The sequence below is a fragment of the Talpa occidentalis genome, unplaced genomic scaffold (genome assembly GCF_014898055.3).
Source record: "Talpa occidentalis isolate TD23 unplaced genomic scaffold, MPIMG_talOcc4v2.1 talOcc4.14, whole genome shotgun sequence".
NCBI classification, from domain to species: Eukaryota; Metazoa; Chordata; class Mammalia; order Eulipotyphla; family Talpidae; genus Talpa; species Talpa occidentalis.
Window position 1 is genome coordinate 48487515 of NW_023601433.1, and position 26053 is coordinate 48513567.

Here is a 26053-nt window from a genome sequence, read left to right on the forward strand (position 1 = left end):
CCTTTCTACCATCAAATCCCTGAATGACCAGAATAAACCTCATGAATGCAATTAATGTGTTTCCTCTCTGCAGCATTTCCAGTTTTCTTCCCTGAGACTTGGGGAGGGAAAAGAGGCAAGACCAGATATGTGTTTAACTGCCCACCTTGGTGGACGGATATATTGCTCATGTCAGTGAAATACACTGCCACACAGATGGAGCAAATTGCTCATTTACCAAGTGGTAAATTCGTGAGTTGAAACAAAACCCTGGGAACGACTGAGTCCGCCTGGTCATGGGGGACACCACACAAAGGCCGAGAGAATCAGACACATTGCCAGACCTGTGACTTATTTCCACCTTCCTTTTATTATTCCACATATGGGTTTTATTAAGAGTGTTTTGGGCAACCTCATATAAGCAGTCAGATGAAAGAAGCTGCCCACTGATACCTCCCCTTCCACCTGAATGCTGTTTTCACAGACAAACAGGTACAAGGACGTGCCCACATATGCACAGTGAAAAAGTATCTCACAACCACACAAGCCTCTTGGGCAGCAAACAAAACAAGTCCCTGCCCACTGAGGGCCAAACATCAGATTGACACTTACATCAGGTGAGGCTTTAGGGTAGGTGATTTCTATTTGCAGAACAAACAGTGAAACATGAGTTGTGTGTTTAGACCAGGTGGTGGCAGGAGAAAATGTTCCCACTGGGAGTAATTAAATGCAAAGCTAAGAGTAAGTCCTCCCAGCTTGGCAACTGTCTACATTGCCAAAATGGCTTGTTCTAATAAGCCTTAAAAATGCAACCTTGCTTCTCCTTGAACCAGAAGCCCACATCAAACAGAATTCAGACTCACAGTTGATCCTCAAGCTCTCAAATATATGTAAGGAATTTGAAAGTCATTAAAATTAACTAAGGAGGAATAATTGATTGGGGGGAAAGAGGATTGCCAGATTATTTGGAAAAACTGCAACTTTATTATTGTCAGGTAGTTATAGGGGCCAGAGTGTCATCAACCGGAACTCCTGCTGCTCCAATGACAAATAAAAATACATCTAAATCATTCCATTTAACATCTGTGTTCACACAGGTACTTCTGGAGCAATCTTAAAGATTCATAAAAATAATTGTACAGGTCTTCCCTGCGCTGCTATTTGCTTGCAAGGCTGCAAAGTTGACTTCAGTCAAAGCACACGTCCATGTGACAATGCCTTCCAAATAAGTCACATTTAAACTAGCACTGCTTTACAGCCCTCCCCCATCAAATGCCCAAAGAGGAGCCTGAGGTGCAAAGACGTTCCCCAACAACTTCACACCATTCTCTTTCTACTGCATATTGGGAATCTTGGTGCTCTGCCAAGGAGGGACGGTTTACGCCATGGAACTTAAGAGACAAAGGAGCAGTAAATTTGGCCATTCTCCCTAACACAGTTTTTTGTCACAGCAGGAGATGGCAACTTCATCTATTCCCAAGCAGATGAAAACCAGAAAGGCAAAGTGGCACGTCTGGTGAGCCCTGTGGTGTATTCCCAGAATTCTGCCCACTGTATGACCTTCTGGTATCACATGTCTGGTTCTCATGTGGGCACGCTGAGGGTTAAACTGCGTTACCAGAAGCCAGAGGAGTACGACCAGTTGGTGTGGATGGCCATTGGACACCAGGGAGACCACTGGAAAGAAGGGCGTGTCCTGCTCCACAAATCCTTGAAACTTTATCAGGTATGACCCACTTCCCTAGGTTAGGGAAGGCAGCTGCTTCAGGGCCACTGGGTTAATACTTTGAAGGTTATGAAAATTGGAGGTGGGAATATTTAAAAAAAAAAATATATATATATATATATATAAGGTGTTTCTCAAGCCTAAAATATTGCTGCAGTGATGATAATCTTGGTAGTATATTTTGCAGTCTCCTAGATTATAGGAATAACACCAGTTTGTTGAGAAAAAAAGGGGAAAAATTACTTCATAATCTATTTTGGGCTCTCACTATGTAGCATTTCTTTTAATTGCTACTGTTTCCAGTTTTAAATTTTGTATTATAAAAAGAGGGCGTGAAGAGGTTTCATGCTATCACCAGCCATTTAATATGAAATGATGAGCAAAGTGCTAATGTGAGGTCTCATGGATTTAATTTATGTGCGATAGCTTCAGCTGAACAAGCATTTGTAAACATTGCTATTTGGGACTGAACATTTAAATATTGTGAAATGATCTCATTTTGTTAGGTGATTTTTGAGGGTGAAATCGGAAAAGGAAACCTTGGTGGTATTGCAGTGGATGACATTAGTATTAATAACCACATTTCACAAGAGGACTGTGAAAGTAAGTATGAGTTGCTGAAGAAATCAATGAAGCACTTGCCCAGAACTCATTTCTTTCTATGTGATGGTCATTGTCTTGTTCATTTAGACCTAACATTTCAATGTGTCCTTAAGTACATCATATTAAATACATAGTCTGATGTACAAGACATAAAATCAAGACAGTTTACTTTTAACTACCCCATTACCCAACCTACAATAGTTCCGTTAGAATGTCTAATTAATTTCTACAAAAAAGACATAAGTAATGTGGAAGCCAGATCTCATAGCAAAGAAACTCACAGTTCACAGTCTGTATACACATGTCAAAACATTTTGATGAAAGGTAGAAAACTCAGACATCTGGATAATTCCAAATATCTAGGTATATAAACAAAGCAGCAAGCCTATGAGAATTCTGATCACCTTGAATTAAAATTACATCCCTAATGACTCTTAAAAGCCATAATTCTTTGCTTTATTACAAATAAGCAGTATCACTAACTCTAAAAATAGTTGAGATTACTAAAAAATAAATGAGATTTAGAGACTTTGTCTAATATTTCAGAGTGTGTCTTTTATTAGGCTGATATATATGGGAAAAGTCTGACAGAGAAAACCAATTCATATTCCCTAGTTCTTGATATATAATTTTAAATAGCATCACTAATGGCAATGTAATAGCACTGTAATTAGTCTTAAGTTCCATTTGCTACACTTAAACTTTTGTTATATCTCATTATATAGTAGGATGTTAATTATAACAAAATGGAATAAGTCTGTTGGGCCAACTTAAGACAAAGGAGGCCTGTTGGCTACAGTGGGTTTTAGTCATTTCAGCAATTTACAATGCTCTTATTATACAATATATTGAATATACGTAATTCCTAAAGAGGCAATAATTTGGTAGGGTCAATTGAAGAAATTTGGATAAAAAAGAATAATGAATAAAGGTCTGTTTCTTCATACTATGTAAAGAAATCTACTTAATGCACAATAGCAAATCTTCACAGAAAATGGCAAGACTATTCAGGTGCAACTACTTTACAAATTACCCACTGCCAAGGCTGCTTAGATGTTAAAATAATATCTTTCAAGTAGTTACTCTGTGCATGTAATACTGATGCTTTCTTATTCCAAAATGAGAGTGATGATGGTAATGCTTTAGGAATGTGAGAGCAAACTCCACCAACCAAAACAAAGAAATAAATTCAGTTCAGCTCAACAAGTTTTAAGTGACATATACAATATGCTAAGCAACATCGAATATACTATAGTGACATATACTATATGCTAAGCTCCAGTTAATATATAGGTGGCTAGATGATTCCATGATCTTCTCCTGTGGCTAGATTACTTATCGGTAGTTGTTGCTATGCACTGTACTCCAAAAGTTACAAGCAAAGCTCCATAAGAACACTTTCTCTAAAAAGATGTCTAGTTATTCATTAAATATGTGTTCTCACATATTTAGCCATGGGTGCTATGAGATTATTATCTATTGTTCATGAATTAATACAATAAGCATTTATTAAGGCACCTATTTAGTCTGTACACTAAATGTGAGGGGTGCAGCAGTGAACAAAGTACTCAAAACCCCTGCCCTCTACTCAGAACTATAACGGATACCAGGACTCCATTTCTTTTAGAGACTTTTATTTTTCTTACATCACTGTTCATTTTTGTACAATATTTAATTTCTCCCCTCAGGTGTAGTCCCCATAAATCTCCCACCACCACATCACCCATGAGCCATCACCATAGTCCCTTGTGCTCTTCCCTCCCTTGTTTTGATCTCTCTCTCTTCCCCTCCCCTGCTATATGTCTCAGATCTGTGGTTTGCCTGCAAGTTTTACCTTTTTCCTGACCTTTTGTTCAATTTCCCATACCCCCCCATGAGTGAAAAATTATGGAATGCTTCATGAATTTGTGTGTCATCCTTGCGCTAACCTTCTCTGTATCATTCCAATTTTAGTATATTGTGCTGCCAAAGCAAACTTCAGAACATCAAAGACTTTTTTTTTATGAGACTCAAGATATGGTCTCTTGCCTCAAAGACCTGACATACTACTTGAGAAACCAAACTAACACTTACCAAATTAGGAAGCAATTACCTACAAAAGCAGAGGATAGTTGCACATGTATACCCACTTCTGTTTACTGTTTTCACCAGATTTTCCCGACTCTCCAGACACCAAAATCATTTCTATCCTGCCTTCTCTTCTAAAACAACACCCTCTGCTTACAGCAGTGCTACCTGAATTTAGATGTGAAACCAATTTCACAGCCATTTAGCATTGCCTCTCTGTTGCTCTGCAGTTAGGTGAGGTTTTTGCTAAAACCTGTAAAGGAAACTCTGTGTGTGTGCATGTGTGTAGGGGCTTAGGTTATTTATGTATATTGTATTTTCTAGGCAGTTTAAATATCTCTTTCAATTTTGTTTGACTTTTCAGAGCCAGCAGACTTGGATAAAATGAAGCAGGAAAATAAAATTGAAACAGGTGAATTTATTTTGCTGACCAATTTTTTTTAATTTACTGTTACTTTCATTATGTGTGCAAATAAACTTTCTGAAACCTTAGTACACTGGTGTATAAAGCAATTCCAGAAGTAAATGTTAATGCCCCTGGTAAAATGGATTAGATTTTTGCCAGCGTTCCTTCTAAGCCTCCCTTTGAGAACCACAGTGACAGGTCCAGCTTGTGGAAGCGGTTGACCCTGGGGAAATATGCTAGCACTGATGTTCCCTACCTGAGTTGGGAGAAGGAGTTGGAGGTGGTAAGGTGAAATATTCTCCCTCTGTAACTATGCAAATGGGAAACTAGTGAAGACTGACTCAAAAACTACCATAATTTTCATATGGCAATTAGAAACCAGTCAAAATTCTTGTGTCTGGTTGATCTCCACAGATGAGCCTACTTTCTGTGATTATCTGTTGTAATTGAGTCATCTGTTCCCAGCCTCCTTTGGGGGAACCCTAGCTTTGTGTTAGTGGTCATCTGATGATGATGTCGATGTTGATGATAACAAGGTTTTATTGTGGAGCTAGTATGTTCCGAGAACTTTATTTAATCTGTTTAGCCCCTCTCTGAGTAATATTTATTCCCATTTTACAGATGAGGAGACAAACTCAGAGCAGACTTGCCTTAAGTTTCATTGCTGCTCAGGTTGTCGCCCTGAACTTTAGACTGACTCACTTGAAAATGTGTGTTTCCATTGAACACAGATTTGTAATCAAATGTAAGATATTTGATCAGAGTTAGGCCTTGCTTGATGTTATTTTATTCTCAAAATTTTCTGTGCCTCTTGGCTAGCAGTTGTGGGTTATTGTATCTTGCCCCAACATTACTCACAGCTACTGCCAACAGTTCTATATCCTGCCTATCAACATCAGGAACTGTTTCCCTTAGAAATTTGGTCCTACTATTGCCAAATTTGAACTTCATGGAGACCGATAAATATGACCCTATCCTATGTGGTTAATATTAACACAGGGCTCATATAGCTTAGTTATTAGTCCATATTGAGATGTAAAGTGTATTTGAGATTGTTTAAAAACAATCTTTTATCAAGGGAGAAAATATTACTATGCCCCCATGACTTGTTTGTCCCTGTTTAGAGACTTGCATCTCGTATTTTTAGTTTTCTTTGATTGGAATCTTTGCTGATCAGAACACTATTGAGTAAGCAATCATACACGTGGTGCATTAACATTTTGGTCTTGTTTCTAGACTCACAGCTCCCATGTTAATACTTTCTCATGTTCCACTCTAAAGAAAACATTTCCCTAGTGACTGAACTGCAGAACAGTATGACTGTCTCCAGTGACTTTAGACAAGGACTGCAAAGATGCTTATTATTAAATGTGTTCTGTTCAGCACAAGAGAGAGTTTCTAGATTTAAGCCATAAGTCATATTACATGTCAGCGGCAAGCATTCCCTAGTTCTAAAAGATCTCTCCTTCTTGAGTCAAATCAGCTTAGACTTGCGAAGGAAACACATTTGACTTAAAGATGTTACATGGAACATGTTTATAGAACAACAAAGTTGTGTGGACCATGCCCACACAGAGACACCACATTAAAGGGCAGTTGGGGAAGGCTTCCTCAGGCCTGGTTTTGGGGTCAGGCAAATGCACAGGGCAGTGGAGAGATCCCCCAACTAAACAAATGTATGACTAAGCATTTTGCAAAATTTAATCACCACATTTCTGACCAAAGACTAAAAACACAGATTACAATTGAGCACAGATGGTGGTGGGCTGCATGAAATCTGAATTAGATTAGAACTAACCCTCACTATTTACCCCAAATCAGTTATTTCCATGTGCTAAGATTTCTGTCCGAATCACAGCATGTACTCCCCCATTATCTGCCTTCCTACCTCGAAACCAATAAGGAGTGAAATGTAAAATTGGTATTTTTCAGCGATGGTTGGGTCGAGCCCCATTGGAGAGTCAATAGTCTCCTAGAAGAGCAAAGACAAAACTGGAGTGTGGGATTTACTTCTTTTCTTTCTTTTCTCTCTTTCTCTATCATTGGTATGGTGTCAGTGCTTATGAGCCACTTTTGGTTTCTTCATAGGGAGCACTCCAGGATATGAGGGTGCAGGAGAAGGTGATGAGAACATCTCCAGGAAACCAGGCAACGTGTTGAAGACCTTGGATCCCATTCTCATTACCATCATTGCCATGAGCGCGCTGGGGGTCCTCTTGGGTGCTGTCTGTGGGGTCGTGCTGTACTGTGCCTGTTGGCACAACGGGATGTCAGAAAGAAACTTATCTGCCCTGGAGAACTATAACTTTGAGCTTGTGGATGGTGTGAAGTTGAAAAAAGACAAACTGAATACACAGAATACTTATTCGGAGGCGTGAAGGCAGGCAAGGGTGAAGCAACCAGTCAGAAGGTTGATGCGGAAGGACCTACATTGAGTGAGCGTGCTGGGAAACTGTTGATCTTTCACTGTACAGGCTGGAAGTGCGTTGATGACGCTGAGCCAGGCTTTTCTCAGGAGCTTCGATGAGTATGGCCGACAGACATGAACAAGTTAGCTGTGTTAACGATCAGAATCATGTACAGTCAGCTTTTATCTGTTGGTTTAATTTGAATAATCAAATGCTGGTGTTGAGACCAAGTATGATTGACTGAATAATTCATTTCAAATTCCCTGTCCCCTTCTTTCTCTCTCCTCTCCCTTTTATGGATAATTTTTGGAAACTGCAAAATCCAAGATGCTGGCACCATGTGTATTCAGTGGGGCCCTTTTGATGGACATGCTACCTGTAACCCAGTGCCCAGAATATATTAGAATAAGCGCATTTCAGTGGACTCCTGAAGCTGTACTTGTGTATAACTGCCCTGTCTTACATAGGCAAAGAGGGATTAGGATGTTTTATTTTAAAGTACTGTGTATTCAGTACCAATTTAGTGTGTCAGCTCTGTTTACAAAGCAATACCGTCAAATTTTCTTGATGTTTTCCAGTGTTGTACTAAACCTCGTGCTTGTGAACTCCATACAGAAAACTGTGCCATCGCCGAACACTGCTGGCAACTGGGTGTGCTGCCGACAACCGCAAGAAAACTCCTTGGCACTGGCTAGTCTATGTCCTCTCAAGTGCCTTTTTGTTTGTACTGGTTCTCATTGTGTTACATTAACAACCCGCTCTGTTTCTTGCTGGTGAAAGCCCTACTCTTTAATCAAACCCTGGTGGCCCACTGACTAAGAAGAAAGTATATTTTAGTGTGAGACGTCAGCCCTAGGGAAGGCAAGGGCTCCGAAGATTTGCAATGTGGCTTAATTGTTCTGCTTTTTCTGTAGTTCAATTTCATGTCTCTTGACCCTTTTGTATAAAGCTGCAATATTCTCTCTTATTGTTCTTTCATATGGAATGTATTTTCAGATGTAAACTTTCTCTCCTATTCTGTCTTTTTCCTCTCTTAGGATTTAAGCATTTGCCATTGTCCAGAAAAGAAACTCGCAGCTTTAACCTGCTGGTAATGGCAAACAATTTTACTAGACTTTATGTTTAAAAATAAATAAATAAGGGAAATTCCTAACTTTGCCCTCCAAAGTCTAACTTTGGTTTTCTTGTTAACTGGTTAAAGTGACAGTATCCTTTTTCCTTCAATCATTTGTATGTCTACTCCAATCAAAATCATCTTTGATAGAAATGTTTGCATTTAACAGATATAGTAATAAGTTGAGGGAAGAAATACTACTAATTGGCTTCCATGTGAGACCCCAAAAAACTAAAAAATTCTTCAAACATCCAAAACCATGAAATTTTTACATGCAAATATACAAAATGAGAGCCTTCTTGTTTGGGGATTGACTCAGACAAAATAAGTGGTAGAAAGAACAGTTTATCTAAGAAACAGCTTAAATCCTGGTGCCTGGAGAGGAAGTGTTTTAAGATAAGAGGGTTAGAGGAGCTAGTAAAGTCAAAACAGATATTTTTAAAAATCTATTCAGCCGCAACCCTGGGGGTAAAAAAGAAAGATTTGAATGAATGTTTCTAGAAACTTCGAATGATTCACAAAGAAAAAAACTGCCTTGGGGCTGGCAAGACCTAAGCCTCTAAAAACACAGGGAAGTAACTCTTTTAGCAGGCAGCTTGTGAGTTAACCCAAAGAAACTTTGGTTGTTTTTCTGTGTATTTGTGCCATGCCATGTTGTACATAAGAACTTTTAGATCTTCCGCCCTTCCTGCTCTGCGAGAGGTCTCACTCAGATACATTTGTGGGAGTCACATTTGCATCATGGACTGGACAGTCCATTCATCTTGGTTTAATTGGATTGAGAATTCCTTTTGTTTCCAGGAAAGTATTGATCACCAATGAAAGAAGAGTAGATTTTTGTCCTCAGAGACATTCATCACACCAGGACAAAAGCACTAAGTAAGACTTTTTTTTAAGGCAACAGACTTACAGTTGTCCTCAGCCAAGGAAAAATGATACTGAAACTTTAAATTTTAAAGTATCTTGCACTGATAAATATATTTAAAAATTATATGTTTATAAAGTTATTAATTTGTAAAGGCAGTGTTACAAAATGTTCAGTTTATATTGTTTTAGATTGTTTCATAATTTTAAAGGTGAAAAATAACATATTTTTTCTTTATTGAAATCTATAAAACTTTCTGTAGTAAAATGTTTTCATTTTACTGGTATATTATTGCTTCATGTTTTGTACCATCATAAAATTTTGTGCAAATTTTTTTACAGAAATTTTTATTTTCTATGACAATATGACACTTGTAAATTGTTGTTTCAAAATGAACAGCGAAGCCTTAACTTTAAATGACATTTGTATTCTCAGACACTGAGTAGCATAAAAACCACGTAGAACTGAATTGTAACTTAAATTCCAAACTATGACTACTACATTCCAAAGAAACAGTTGAATTAAACATTTTCATAAAATATTCCAAAACTGATGGCTTTTATTACATTAACTTTGTTATTGTTAAAGAAATTGGTATTATTCCAGTATTGAATAATTTTCAAGGTTTTGAAGTTCTTTTTTAAAAATAATACAGAGAGGGCCTCCCTGGTGGTGCAGGGATTAAGTCTCAGTGCTATCAAGCTATCGCCCTACGGTGAGGCATGAGTTCGATCCACAGCCAGGAAATTTACCCAAGTGGCACAGCAGACCTCTCCTGTCTTTCCCGCTGCTCCCCTCAGCAGTGTATTTCAGTAGATCTGCATGTTCTGCTCCCAACTCTGTCTCCGGTGAATCCTCTCAAAATCCCCTGCCCCTCTGGCCTACACCCCAGTTGTATGTATAAATAAATAAATAAATAAATAAAATCTTTAAGAAATAATAATAATACAGAGAGAAGATTAAGAAGACATTTCCTGAAAGTAGAATAGGAACCCAAATTGGACTCTGTCAAGTGAAGGAATATAGCATTTGACTTTATAAATGAAAAATTTCAATTCCAAATCTTGTGTCAAATGTTCTATATTCTCCTTCATAAAGTTTTTTTAGTGAATCCACATTTTTAATGAAATTTTAGTAAGTTTTGTAATTGCAGAAAATAGGTGAAAAATCTGACTGTTTTTGCACACATCTATGCTAAATTCAGTACAAGGCAAGGTAGAATATGTCATTATAATTGGCTATTTAATAATTCTTAGGAACGCTTCTGTGTTATTTGGAGCCAAAACAACGGTAATAAAAATCACAGCAGCAATAACAAAGTCAACAGAAGTGTTGAATCAAAGCATGCTGAGCTGTTACAACGAAACTTGGTTATAACAAAGTGGCCTAAACTAATCCCCTTACCCACAGGTCAATAGTTCTTTCTTTACCTTTCTCTAACTGTAGGAAAACTTAATGCTGAAAGCATAGGAACTCCATGAGGAGTGGACTGCTCTGATAGCTTTTGCAGTGAATCAATACTCCTGCTTTGCTCTGGGTCTATGCCTTTTGCATCTTCTAAGATGTGACCCTGTTGAGTGGATTTTCAGGTCTCCCTACTTAGAGACAGATCCAGATTATCGCTTTACTCAAGTTAAATTCTTTCTATGTTAATGGATGTTTCTAGAAAACATGATTTGCAAGAAGCCTATTAGAAGTAATACAAAGATATCTTCTGAAAAATCTCAGGGCCATGGATTAATACTATTTCATTTTTTTTTAGCTGGCTACTAACCTAAACCTAATTAGTTAGGCTTCCTTACTGGGCTTAAAGAGCTAAATCATTGCACATTATTTCCCAAATTCAGGAATTATATATGTTGTGAGGGTTGAAACATTTAACTTAAAACATAAAAATAAATTATTGTTATATTGCCTGTGTTCCCTGCTAACTTATTAATTGCTACTTGAGCTCAATTGCACTCTTTTTGCAAATTAAATAGATTTTATCATAATCCATAATGTTTCTAGTTCCCAATGGTATTTACAACTGTTGTGTTTCATTAAAAAGCTTTTCTGCCAAGAATTAACTCTATTTCACTAAACTCTATCCACTAAGGGATCTCAAGCAACTTTTCAACTTGGGGGTTAGAAACCTGAATCAAGGGTACCTCAAAATGATTAGAACTGAGCACCAGAGTGATAGACTTTTTTTTTTTTAATCTTTCCATGAAACATTACAAGATGATACAGATGAGAGTGACATTATACATGTGTAGAACTTCTTGGCAATAAAGTTCCTATAAACTGACTCTGCTATTTCAGGAGAGGAAAAGTCAACCCCACAAGAAACATCTATGGTAATGACATTGTACTTCTTTATATTGACAGCATTAATTATTTTCACAGCAGCTCTGTGTGTGAAGTATGTTGTAATTATTCTACTTTATAAATAAGGAATCCAAAGCTTAAAGTTGAATGATGATGTATCTGGTTTCATCTTCCCGTTCATTGTTCCTACTATCTCACATCCTTGCATTATACTGCAAGATGCTTCATCTGGGTGGGGTGGGGAAGGGGAAAAAAAAAAAAAAAGATGCTCATTTGGGGTGTTGCTATGCAAACTGTGACCCAACAATCACTACCACCACCAGTATCATCTGGAAAAATGCAGAGTCTTAGGCCATACTCCAGACTTGCTGAGTCATTTTTATAAGATCTCCCAAATGATGTGTATCCCCAGTCATTCAGATTTGAGAAGCACTGACAGTCTGAAGTTACACTAAGCCAGGTTGTGTGTTTGCCCTTGCTTCCTTCCGAAGGTGGTTTCTGGACCCTCAAAGATGGAGGAAAAGATACTTTCAGGTTTCAAAAAGCACTTTTCAGAAGAGTCTGAACCTAATGCAGCTGAGAAAATAGAAAGCAAAATTAGCAAATTAGAAATCTTACTCAGAAGAACATTCTGTCTGGTTGTAATGGAACCAAATGTGGGCTTCACTGACAGGAAAGACATAGCGTCGATAGAAATTTCAAAGTGGTACAGAAGCTTAGCAAATACTCTGTTATTCATCACAGTGTGGTCAGGGGAGAAAGGGGAAGAACAATTTATGAAGAGCCAAATCCTCCTGTTCAAAAGTAGCCTCATTCTTCACACACAATTTACTTCTTTACAAAGATGTTAAAATCTTGATTGCTAAAACTAGGCTGAATCCTATTTAATCTTTCTTTGATGAGTTCTAATCTTGTTCCTTGGGGTCCTTGTTACAAAGAAATGAGAAACTGTCAGATAATGGAGGTTTTTTTTTTCAAGTAGTGAATCCTGAGAGAGGGTTTCTCTATATAGAAAGATTGTCTTGCCTGCAATCTGAATGAAGAAATACCTCTTATGATGTAGTTTCATAAATATATAATATTCATTCCTGATTACCTAATTTTTTTCACTGCCCTGTTAATGGAGTTGAAAAGTCAGTTGTTCTGGCAGAATGTTGGGCCGGAAATGGACATGCTGTTCTGAGATGGTGCAGCCAAGTCTCACCCTTGTGCTGCTTGAAAGAGACCAATTGCTGGGATGGACAGCAAGCAAGTCCTGGTCTTATGTGATGCTCTTTTCAGTGACTTGGATGTCTCTCCAAGCCCCATCATTTTTGACATGACCTAATTCTGCACCTTCTTCAAGGTCCCATCATCATCTTGCTAAAATGTGGTGCTGGCAATGTTAATGTTTTTGATGTAATCCTTCCAGGAAACTGTTCCACTGCTTACTAAGGTTATCATTTCTCTAATTGTCCAACTTCTGAAATTTTTCAGCATTATTTAAATTGCTTATTGACTTTGAATGTGTGATGTGTTTAAAATCGACTCAAACACTATCCTTACGTCATTTGCAATTCTGCTGTGATTCAAGTCAACCATCTAAAAGGCCTTACGTTTGTAGATTTAAGTATAATTTTTCTTGGGTCACTTTTTAAATTTTTATTTATTTAAGTCACCTACATTTCCATTATTTGTAAGAAGAAATATTTTTTCTGTTATCCAAATAACAAATCATCCCTTTCATTTCCTCTATTTATTGGAAAGTTTGGATGGTTGGAGAGACCCCCATTTGTGTCTTTTCCCTATTGCCTGACCACATTGAGCTCTGATATTGATTACATGTGTATTTCACCCAATCAGCAAGTACATTATTGAGTCTACTCGGCATAAACTACTTACCTTCTTATTCCCATGACCACTAAAATTTTCTGAATGTCTACTCTGTACCAAACATTACTAGGCACTTCAATTAATCCTCAAAATAACTTGCTCTATCTTGACAAAACTGAGGTTCAGAGAGGCTGAGAAATGTTGCAAAACAATTAGCAAGTGACATTTCCAAGATTCAAACTCTGATCTATCTAACACAATGTTTATAATCCTCAACACTACTCTATATTGTTCTGTGTGAGGGGATGTTCTTCATATTACCAAGTGGTAACATGGTGGTAAGTATTAGTGGTGATAAGAATGCTTTAGAATGTGTGCACTATGGTTGTGATCTCACTTCACTATTAGATCTGGTCAGTATCAGGGAGGCTATGTTGTGGTAAGAAATAATCTTCTAAGTATTTATGACTTAACACTAATGGGTAAGCATATATTTTACTTACCCAAAGTTTACTGTGCATCCAGTCATCCAGTAACTCTATAAGACAATGATTCAAGGATCTGAGCTGTTTGCCTTTTGTTGCAGCACCAACCAGAATATGTGGCTACTAGTCTCTGAGCAAGAAAGAAGTAGAGATTTGCCCACTGTCTTAAATGCCACAGCCTGGAACTGACACATGTTAAGTGTGCTGAAAAAAGCCCAGCAATTCATGTATATTCAATAAGCATTGGCTGTTTCTGCCACAACTTGGAAGGGCAAAGCCACACTGTTGCTGTAGAAGGTAGATGGAAATCATTCACTGTGCTTGCCACATTGAGAAGTGAGATATCTCTGAGACTGGAAACCAATAACTTGGGGAGAGCAGTAAAATGAGATGACATAGTTCACATCTGATGAACTCCTTGCTGTTGGATTTAACAGGACATCCTCCACATGGAGGGGGGTCAGGAGATATGAAGTGATGAAACTGAGCTAAGAGTTGTGGAATTATTTCTTTGGGTCCTGAGGAGTGGAACCACTATAGTGAGAGGGGACAGGCCCTGCGAGTACTAGGAGCAAACTTTTGTACTTTTCATATGTTCTGTGTATTTCTTTTGAATTTCTCTTACTATCAAGTCATTTAGTGTTTAGTCATTTTAGTACTATTCAGTAATTTTTACTAAAGCTCCTGAGAATCTCAGAGTCCTACCCCTATCCATAGCATTTCCCGTCACCAACCCCACTCTCTAATTCTTTCCATAGATTTTATCACCTTTTTGTATACCATAAACTTTACTTATGTATTTTTAGGATGTAAATTCCATGAGTGCAGTGATTTTTTTTTCCAGGTTAAAGTCCTTTATTCACTTACTTTAGGGAAAAAAGTTAACATTTTATTTATTTTTATTTTATTTTATATAAATCTTACATCATTTTTTATCTTTGTACAATGTATGCATTTTCATTTTGGTTATATTCCCCATACAATTGCACCCCCTCTTATTTTGACTCTAGTTCTTCCTCTCCTCACCCCTCCCACCTCCCCCCGCCCCCACCCTGTAGTGTGTCTCTGGTTTATAGTTGCTTGTTGATTTTGATTATTACTTTGTATTGATTAGTCTTTTTCCTGGTCTGTTATTTAGATTTTCTAAATTCCTGCTATGAGTGAGACCATCTAGTATTTTTCTTTTTCTTTCTGGCTTATTTCGCTGAGCATGATCCCTTCCAGCTCCATCCATGTTGCTGCAAACTGCATGTGTTTATCTTTTTTGATTGCTGAGTAATATTCCATTGTGTATATGTACCACATCTTCTTGATCCAGTCATCTATTTTTGGGCATTTGGGTTGTTTCCATATCTTAACTATTGTAAACAGTGTTGCTGTAAACACAGGCGTGCAGGTGCCCTTTGGAATTACTGTTTCTGTGTCCTTTGGGTAAATACCTAGGAGTGGAATTGCTGGATCATATGGAAGCTCTATGTTTAGTAGGGAGTGCAGTGATTTTTGTCTAATCTGTTCACTCTAGTAACCCACAGCACATAAAATAGTTCCTGATATGTGGGAGGTGCTATGTAAATATTTGTTGAATAAAGTCAACAGCTAGAATAAGAGAATCTCAGTGGAAATGGGAAATGAGGAGACAAAATTTAGTGCAATTTAACCTACTAGAGATTCCTTCTTTCTGAACAAGAATTTGGATGATTAGTGTGTCAGAATTTTTTTTAAGAAAAATTTCTTTCACACCCTACTTGTTATGGAGTTCTTTTAAACAGGATGGCATTTACTCTAATATTTATCTCTCATATACAGACAAGCAATGATCTTGCCTAAATTTTTCTTTTTCTTATCTCTACCTAACGGCAACACCTCACTATATAGAACTTACTGAAAAATCATTTGTCAGTTCAAAGCAACTCATCACCCAGCAAATGTAGAAAGATGAAGTTTTTAGATACCTGGATGAAAATATCATGTAAGCTTAGCTCTGTGGGTTACCAACATTAGAAATGAATTTGAGGGGGCCCTCCTTGGTGGCATAGGGATTAAGTCTCAGCACTATGAATCTACCCACAGCCACTGCAGCATGAGTTCAATCCCCTGCCAGGGAGATACCCACATGGCGCGCAGACCTCTCCTGTCTCTCCCGCTGCTCCCCTCAGCAGTGTACTTCAGTCAATCTGCCTGTTCTGCTCCCCACTCTGTCTCTGGTGAATCCTCTCATCCCCCACCCCACACCTCTGGCCTGCACCCCAGTTCTTCTACACCAAAATAAAACCTTAAAAAAAAAAGAAATTGATTTAATGAACACTGTGAGGTGCTCCCACAGGATCAGGTGGGAAAGCAAAAGTCTCTTTGAGTGTAGTTGCTTGAGGATTATTGACAACTCTAAAACCTATCTCTGACTTTGCTTCTGATTCAAAAAAGGATGTTTAAGCATAAATAAATATTTTTCCTTCTCCCGAGATTTCATTTTACACATGAAAATAATACTTTTAAAGTAATAAAATTATATTATAGCTAGAAAAACAAGCACAATATCAGAATAAGAAAATTGAAGAAATACAGTGAAATATAAAAACAAGACAGACGATGGGTTTTTGAGTTAGAACTGTGAGCAGTGAATGAGGGCAATGGAGACACTTGGACAAAGGAAAAAAACACTGGGAATGCTGGGAGGATGTTTATTAATGGTATAAGTGGTAAAATCCTGTATCACAAACATCCCCTCTCCTGATAACTATAAAAATGAGATTAAAGTGGCAAAAATACTTGCCAAAAGCAACAAAAAAAGGCAATGACAACAACATATTTCAATAAACTTTAAAATCTATAACCAGGGGCCCCCTGGTGGCACTGGGGTTAAAATCTCAGCTATCAAGCTATCACCAGCCAGTGTGGCATGAGTTTGATCCCGGCCAGGGAGCTAACCCACATACAGCACAGCAGACCTCTCCTGTCACTCCACTGCTCCCGTCAGCAGTGTATTTCAGTCAATCATCCTGTTCTGCTCCCCACTCTTTCTCTGATGAACCCTCTCACCCCCCCATATCTCTGACTTACACCCCAATTCTTGTATGCATAAATAAATAAAAATAAATCTATAGGGCCTTCCTGGTGGCTCAGGTGGTTGAGCACAGCGCTGTGAAGCTGTCCACAGCCTCTGCAGTGCCTGTTCAATCCTGGCCAGCCAGGGAGCTACTCACATGGCACAGCAGACCTCTCCTGTCTCGCCCGCTGCTCCTCAGCAGTGTGTTTCCGTCAGTCTGCCTGTTCTGCTCCCCTCTCTGTCTCTGGTGAGTCCTCTCACCCTCCCGCACATCTGGCCTGTACCCCAGTTCTTGTAAAATAAATAAATAAATCTTTAAAAAATAAATAGATAAATCTTTAATAAATAAATAAATAAATAAAATCTATGACCAAACAGAAAATTCTAAAGCAGCCATAAGCAGCAGGAAGGTACAACAAAGCCTGACTTCTCAACTAATTCCCTCCCCAGAAGGACATAAGCAGGTGGTCATCAATATACCAAGGATTCTCACTAACAGCACCAAGTATTTGTATATGTAAACTGAAAGACGGTGTCATCATCACCCTTTTCTTTTTTTTTTCTTTTTTTTTTTTTTTGACTAAGGAGAAGTAGAAACTAGGGGAAAGTATTTTTGGAAATTCTTTCATGTGCCAACATAAAGGGAAAGCTGAAAGATTGGAGAGAGAAGGGGACCATGAAGTTCTTTGAATTGAGGAGGTAATATAGTCCATTTCCGGGGTGAGCTCTGTTCCACTAGTAGGTGAGGGAAACTGGGGAAGCAAAGCCAGCTGCTTATGCAATCTCTTCCTTTAATAGAAATAGAATTCCCAAATTTCACCTATAACATGACTGCCCAAAAGAAAGACTACATGTGCCAGCTCCTTTGCTACCCATTGTGGCCACATGACTTGTTCCACCCAATCATACTTGAGAAGAAGTAACACTTGAAACATTTCTTCTAGCACAGATTCTTATCCTGGGGTGTTTGCTTCTGTTATTGGCAGGGGCTTGAACTCCAGTTTGTTCAAGCATTTTGTGTTTGTTTTGTTTTGTTTTTAGCCCTGTTTTGGGAGTGGCATGTACTTTGGCTATTTCAGTCTGGATTTTGGGTGGTAGCCCTATGTCTTTACAAAAGAGAGACCATGCCCTTTCCTTCCTTTCTCCCCTTTGCACTGGCTGGATGTGGATGTGCCCATAAAGGCTGGTGCTGGTGTAATGCATAAGTTGCTTGAGAGACAATCAGGTTGAAGAATTCACAATTCTTTTTTTTTCAAAAGATTTATTTATTTATGCACACAAGTGCTGGAGCGTGGGCCAGAGGTGGGGTAGGGGGCAGGGCAGTGGTGAGAGGATTCACTAGAGACATAGTGGGGAGCAGAACAAGTGGACTGACTGAAATACACTGCTGAGGGGAGCAGCAGGCGAAGCTGGAGAGTCTGCTGCGCCTTGTGTGTAGCTCCCTGGCCGGGGATCAAACTCTTGCTGCAGTGGCTGTGGATAGCTTCACAGTGCTGAGACAACCCCTTGTGCCACCAGGAAGACCCAAAATTCAGATTTTTTTTTTTTTTGCTAACAATTTATTTATTGAACATTACCAAGTGACAGTTGCTGGAATTACAGCAATGAACAAGATGGACACTGCCCCTGCCTTCAGGAAGTCCACATTCTATTGAGAGAGATGGACAAGAAACAAGCAACTACAATAAAATGTGACAATAAATAGTAGCATTTAACATTTGCTGAGCACTAAACACTGTGAAAACTTTTTATGTGGACTGTCTAGTTGAACGTTGAAAGTAATAGTGTGTTTTGTTTTGTTTTGTTTTTCCATGTGATTCCTTTTTTATTTTTTTATTTTTTATATAATTCTTACATCATTTTTCATTTTTTCATAATGTATGCATTTTCATTTTGGTTATATTCCCCATACAATTCCCACCCCCCCGCCATGGGAAAAGTGCTAGCATGTCTATGCTTACATTGAAGTAGTTGCAAAAGAGAAATGCAAATTTCGATGCTGAGAAATCACTGATATTTTGACCTCTGTCGCTAAACCAGTACCACATTTAATACCTCATTAGTTATCTTAGAACATTTAATTCAATCTTAGAAGAGAGAACTGAGTCCAGATATTCTAAGACTGACAGAAGTCTTATAAATTTGCCTCCTTGCTTTCTTAATTTTTTATAATGTCAACAGAGAGCCATCAATATATCCTATTTAGGCTATTGAATTACAAGCCTATTAATAAAAGTTTCAGACACTCAAGCAATAAGGACAAATTACTAAGAAAGAAGGAAAAAAATTAGTCTGTCCTTATTCTTCCTCAGAATAACATGCAAGACTCCATTCAAACAATGGAGCACAATCTACAAATTTCTAAGGGAAAGAAAATGTAACAGCATGAAAAATGTCTATCTGGAATGTTATTCAAAAACAAAGGAAGCAGAAAAATATTCTCAAAAACAAACAGAGCATCCTGGCAAGATGCAATAGAGTGAGGATGCTGGGCTTACCTCCACCAGACACAACTAAACTGGTGGGGGGAGGGGGGAAGGGTGGTGCCAAAAAATTCCTAAGGTAAAAATGCATGATCAGAGCACACAGAAGGAGTACTGGCCTAGTGCAAAGTGAACTTAAAGTGAACTCTGCTTAAAGTGATAATGGGGTAGGACAACCCACAAGAGAGAGGAGTGACTGGTGTGCAGAGCCCCCCACAGCTATGGACTAAGACACAGCCATCACTGGGGCTCCTGAGACCCAGAGCAGGGACCTAGGATGGAGGGTGTGTTGTTGGAGAACTGTGGGGGCAGCACAGAGTGAGTAATACTGACTCAAGTCTGAGGCTTTTAATACAAAATAGCTGCAGCCTGAATTGGGTCAGAGCACATGGGTTTTATATTTCGGTATACAGAGGCTACTACTCAGACCCCAGATTGAAATAGCCAAATACATGCCACCCTCCAGCCCAGGGCTAAAATCAAAACAAACAAAAAATGCTTGAGCAAATGAGTTCAAGCACCTGCCAATAATAGAGCAAACACCCCACGATGAGAATCTGTGCTAGAAAAGAGAATAACTTCCAGCCTGTGACACCACATCAACTACAATCGACAGCCAGTGCCACATCTATGCTAAAAATAGCCTCTTTTGCAAGATGATTATAGACACAAAGACGGAGAAGCTGGCCTAGAGGAAGCATCATGGTAGATTCCCACCATACAATCCTCGAACTCACAGCAACAGCAGAAGTTCAAATAACTGAATCTACTGGAGCACTTTGGTGCCATATGTGCCACTGTCTTACACCTACTCCTCACTAGTACTAGTCCTCAGAGTACTTCAACGGTTGCAAAAACAAGAATCTCAAAATTTATCGCTGTTAAAACCCACTACGAATTAAAAATGATGAAACAGAAAAACACATAAATTGCCAGAGCAAAAAAAAAAACCCTGAAGGAGCTCCAACTCAGTGGAGCTGCAGAACATGACAGTTCCGGCAACACTGATGAAACTGGAAAGAAAAAAAAAACCAAAAGAACAAAAACAGAACAACAAATACAAGGAAACTATGAGGCAACTACAATTAGAAATAGCGCTAGGAAATACCATAGTTAAGATAAAATTGAGGGCCTCAACAGCAGACAAACAGAAACAATGGAAGAATTAATGAACTCAAAAACACAATGTTGGGACACATGAATAGAATAATGTAGCAAGAAAAGGAATTTAAAAGGTGAAAATAATATAGAAGCCCTCTGGGACAATTTGAAGAGAAATAACATCCATATCATGGAGGCACAGAGGGAGAAGAGAAAGAGAAAGGCCTAGAAAATTCACTAAAGACATAATTATTGAAAGCCATCTCAAGCTGGGAAACAAACAGATGTTGTGATCCAAGAGGCCCCAAAATTCCCAAACAAAATAACACCAAATAGGCTCATGAATCTTTAGATCTTCCATTAAGCTAGTTTTATTATAGCTTTGTATTCTTTTTAGTTGTGTTTGGGGAGACACTGATCCAAACCTCTCTATTCTGCCATATTGTGAGTAGATTTCCTAGAGAATCATTTTCGAAAGTTTAGCATTTCCTTCATTTTCCTTTAGTTTTTCCTGTCATTGTAAATAAAATTAAATTCAACAATTCCCATTAAAATTCTGTCTATAACACGATCCTATTTACATACCCATCCATATATCAATCTACATTATAGCTTTATAGCACTAACCCTAAACATATTATTTTTTTAACCTGCACTTTTCTGCATTTTAAAACTTTATAATAGGGCCTCCTCTGGTGGCGCAGCGGTTGAGCGCTGGGCTGTGAAGCTGTCTGCAGCCTCTGCAGCGCCAGTTCCATCCCGGCTGCCAGGCAAGGGTCCCACATGGCGCGCAGACCTCTCCTGCCGCCCGCTGTTCCCCAAGCAGTGTACTTCGGTCCCTCTGCCTGCTATGCTCCCCGCTCTGGCTCTGGTGAATTCTCTCACCCTCCCACGCTTCTGACTGTACCCAGTGCTTGTATCAATCAATCAATCAATCTTTAAAAAAATATAATAATAAAAGACAGAAACTGGTATTTGATTGATTTTTTAAAAATGATGTGTCATAGAATTGTATTGATTATTAACATGTACTTGTTTTAATGTCTATCTTTCCTTTTACCCTCATTTCAAGCAGGATGCCATTGCAACAGGGTGTGTTTCCAGGAAAAGGTGCGGTTCCAACTTCCCTGCCCCACCCAAGGGAGGGTGGAGCTGAGCAGGGAGGAGAAGAAGCTGAAGAGGGGACTGGAAAAGGAAGGAAGCAGGGTGGAGAGCCAGAAGGAGACATGGAGGAAGCACATGGAGCAGAGAGACACGTGAAGAAACTGCGCTTGCTTCTTGCTCCTCGACTGGTTGGAACAGATGTGGGTGAGAGACCCGTGGAGAGGATAACAATGGCAGCTTTTATCTTCATTTTGATTTTGCTCTTTTCTTCCCAGACTTCTCTCACTGTCTCTGACCCTTTTCTATGGGTCCCCACTGGAAGGTGCTTTAGACTTGTGGCAGGATTTCAGGCTTTGCTTTGGGCCAGTCCTGTTTGGGTGGACTTTTACCCACAAGGGGATGGGAAACTTTGGTTGCTAGATTTGGAAACTATATTCTCTGTCTTTTCTGTATTGCACACTAATTGTATTAAAGTTCATTTTCATTAAAAGTCTGTATGCTTTGTCTTGATGCTTCGGATGGCAGAACCTATTTAGAGCGGGCAGATTTGGGGGCTCTGGGGTGCCCCTTTCCCTGCCCTGTAACACCACCTTTGTGAGCCTTTGTGTCCAGCATTTTTGTTAGATGACAAGCAACTGAAATGAACCTTGTAAAAATTTACAGTGAGTAAATAACTTGAGGAAAAAGATTTGGGTGGCAAAGAATGATGGACTTGGAATTTGGAAATGTAAAAAAAATCTCTGGTTCCGTAGCAACATTTAAGAGGGGAGGTGAGATCCTAACAGCCTAAAATTTCTCACTTCCTGAGGGTGGGAGCAAAAGTGAATTTTAAACCAAAATTCAAATGAATATTTATTATGTTCTTGTTGCTGAATGTGCTCTTGCAGCCCAGTGGCACATAAATCAGGAAACCAAAACCAAATTACCTACATATTCATTTCTGAAACAGGTCCCAGTAGGAATTTTTATTTTTTTCCAAACCAATGAGTTGTCCATACACAGGGTTCACTGGGTAAGTCATTATTAGAACAGTGTGACACATAGTAGGTGCTCAGTTAGTTGATAAATAAATGGAAAATTTTATAAATAAGCTAGTAAATAATTGGAAAAATTGTAATTCATAGGTACAATGGAGTGGGGTCTAGATGGCTATATTTGGCAAGTAAGATATTTGATTTGTAGGAAATATATATATTTAGCCATTCAGACAACCTAAATATATCTTTCATATGTGCTTGGTTTTCAATCAGCTGTTCCTGTCTCATAGCTCCCAAAATCCTTAGAATTTTCGAAAAGTGGGAAGTTATCAAGGTGTCTTTTGTTATGTTAATGAGACGACTTTAGATCATACCTAAGGATGGGGTTTGCTTGACCAGTGAAGAGCTCTTGTGATTAGAGAGCTAGAACTTCCTAACCCACCCCCAACCTCTAGGGAGGGGAGAGGGATTAGAGGTTGAATTCCACTGCCACTGGCAAATGATTTAATTAGTTGTTTCTTTGTAATGAAGCCTCCATAAAGAGCCAAATGGGGTCCTTGTGAGAATTTCCAGGTTGGTAAACTTGTCAAGATTTGGGCAAAATGGCTTGCCTAGAGAGGACAAGGAAGCTACACACCTTTTCCCTCATTCACTGCCCTATGGTTCTCTTCATCTGACAGGTGATTCGTATCCTTCAATATCCTTTGTAATTAAATTGGTGATCTCATGAGTGAATGGGTTTCCCAAGTATTGTGTGCTGTTCTAGCAAATTAATCAAACTTGAGGTGGATGTCCTGGGAACCTCTGATTTATAGCCAAACAGTAAGAAGCACGGACAATAATTTGGGCTTGTGATGAGCACCTGAATTCTGAGGAGGGGGCTGTGTAATCCTCCAATCTGTAACTAGTTGGTCAGGAGCCCAGGTGGCAGCTTGATTCTGCAGATGGTGTCTGAAGTGGAGACTGAGCCATTAAGCTGTGGCATCTGATCCTATTATAAAAACCAAGCAGGAGTGTTCACTTGGACACAGAAAGCCAGACTGAATCAAGAGAATTTTCTTGAAGGAGTTTTGAGATGGGCCATCTAAGGAGTCAAAGGGATAGGTACCCCAAAATGACTGGCTCCCCACATGACAGGAATGCTGTGATTCTTATAGGGAGGGGAGTACAAAGTGAGGGAGATTTGAAACTTAGCATTTCCAGCCCAAGGAGTTTCTGGAAAGCCTAGACAACAAGAGTCGGGATGTTTGACTTTCCTAACAGGCTGTTTTCTCAGCAATCAACAGGAGTTTACTTCTGATGCCCCATCAACCTCAGGCAGACAGAGAATTTTATTAGGGGTGTAAACCAATCAACTTTCCAGGTTCCCAGGAATGCAGGTGCAACAGCTAATAATGAGAAGTGGTAGAGGGAGGGCAATTCAGTGAGTTAACAGTTAATCCTAAAGAGGAAATGCGCAAAAACGGTGGTTAGTTTAATTCTATTTATTCCTAAATTTTTAGTCTAAGGGAGTTTTTGGTTGTGGTTGCAAAATAGAGGGGAATCTAGTTCAATTGTCTCTCACTAGATGGTGTCAGAATTGAGTTGTCAGTGGGGGGAGCCAAACTGACACACTCACAATGAAACTGAGTGCAGAAGCCCAATGACATAGGCCCCACACAAATCAAGGAGCAGCATTCTCTACCTAACCCTCTTAAAAGCAAAATTTGTTTCTCTTGCACAAACCTCTGTTTCCAGCATTTGATTGGGGAAAGGTGTACATCAGGAATTGGGGAAAGGAATTTAAATACTAACAAGCTCATGACTTGACTTGGTAATTGTTAACCTATGAGTTACATGTCATTATCATCATCATCATTACCATCTCCACTTACAATGTATGGAAGTAAAAGCCAAGGAGGTTAAGGAATATGACAAAGATGACTCAGAGAGCATGTAGAGGCAGGATTCAGAAATGAGCTCTCTGACTCAAAGGTCATATGGTATACCTCTTGTAACTAGAAACCCCTTAGGCCCTCTTTTGCTGACCTTCCAGGACCCAGACTAAAAACTCCTTCCATATTTTGTTGCCCAGAAATTCAACTTTCTTAGTCTTCTACTCGCTTAGCCCCATGGGTGTGTCTAGATCAAGGCAAGATTTCATAACTCTGGTCCTTCATCAGGCTCTCCCTGTTGCTTTCTTTTCATTGTTTTACCAAATTTCTACTCTCCCTAGGTTGGATGAGCATTTTCCCAAGATTTCCAGACCTCTGCTCTACAGCCAGGGTCAGTAAGAATGACCCCCCCAAAAAAGAGTGAAGATCCCTTGGTGTGCCGTTGCTCACAACTCCAATCAGACTATAACCCATTTTAATCTGAATATAAACAATTTGGTTAAAATTGAGTCACAGTCACATCATCAATAAAGTGTGCCATCCCTTATAGTTATAAAAGGAATTGACCTATACCAAAACCTTTACCACCTGGAAAGAAATCAATGCATTAACCTTGAAATAAGAAAAAAATTAAATTCTAGTACTATCTATGACAGTCACTTTTCAATTACTTTAGGGACTTATATTTTATTTACTTTTCAAACACATTCCTCATGTGGGTTCTTTTGACAGAGAAAGCTCAAAGGTAGTAACCACCTGAGACCAAGTTTATCCAGATTCATAGTGGCTAAGGCAGGAATGAAGCACAACTCCTTCAGGAGAAACCTGACTGCTGAAATCCATTACCATTTGTTGTAACCACCTTTTCACCAAACCCTGTCTTAAGGAGTGATCCTTCCTACTTCGCACAGCTTCTGGAGGAATCATAAATGAGACACAGATGTGAATAGAAGACAAGATTTCAGAAGGGACTAGGGGAAAAACTAGGGGGTCTTGTTCATGAAGTAATTGTATAAGTTCCTGGGATTTTAGATGTTCACATTTTGTTAGCTAGCTCTTAGAGAAATTTTATCAAACTATGACAGAGTGGGATTGAAATTTTTCATTTTCTGTAGAGGAACAATGATTTGTATTTATTAGGTGCCAAGTTCTAACATGTAAAGATAAAGCACATCCCCAAGGTCACTTTAAAGAAGACTCAGGAGTTAATTGTTTCTTCAGACAATGGGGAGGGGATTTCTCTAAATGAAGCCACAGCACATTTTCACTTCTGTACAAAGATTCCCAGAAAACCAACTGGTTACCATCTCCCTTCAAAAAAAACAAAGAATGGGGAAAATGTTTCAGGGAACTCAGTCACTGACATTAGAGAACTGTTTAAAGAAACCGAAGAAGAGAAAAAAATTCTTCAACCAAAGTCTCCTATTGAAGATGCTTCTATTAAAAAAAAAAAAAAAAGACTCAGTGGACTAATGTTTTTGGGAAATACTCTATACAATATAATATCTCCTGAAGAACTAGCTGCTCTGATATGCTAATGTACGCTTTATTCTTTTTTTTTTTTCTTTATTAGGGTAACACTGGTTGACAGCACTGTACACTGTACATAATCTAGGGGAATAGGTTCATACCTCCTTAGGTGTATGTCACCACACAACCCCTATGAGCATGTGACCAAGGAGTACCAGGGACCTTA

The 26053-nt window shown here is 38.8% G+C and overlaps 1 protein-coding gene and 1 pseudogene across 4 annotated transcripts in view; one reads left to right on the forward strand and one right to left on the reverse strand.

Moving 5' to 3' along the window:
- The window catches only part of NRP1 (neuropilin 1), a 137316-nt gene extending 127602 nt beyond the window's left edge, over positions 1–9714 (forward strand). For 2 of the 4 annotated variants that reach the window (XM_037510463.2, XM_037510462.2), the window contains exons 14-17: positions 1434–1705; positions 2212–2308; positions 4740–4787; positions 6870–9714. In XM_037510463.2, the coding sequence (XP_037366360.1) occupies positions 1434–1705; positions 2212–2308; positions 4740–4787; positions 6870–7159 (707 nt within the window). In that variant the 3' untranslated portion in view covers positions 7160–9714. Of the gene's footprint in view, positions 1–1430; positions 1706–2211; positions 2309–4739; positions 4788–6869 lie in introns of all 4 variants that reach the window. The other 2 variants (XM_054695024.1, XM_054695025.1) reach the window with 1 other exon arrangement.
- On the reverse strand, positions 4190–4283 carry LOC119245462 (U6 spliceosomal RNA; annotated as a pseudogene).
- Positions 9715–26053: the final 16339 nt, after the last annotated feature.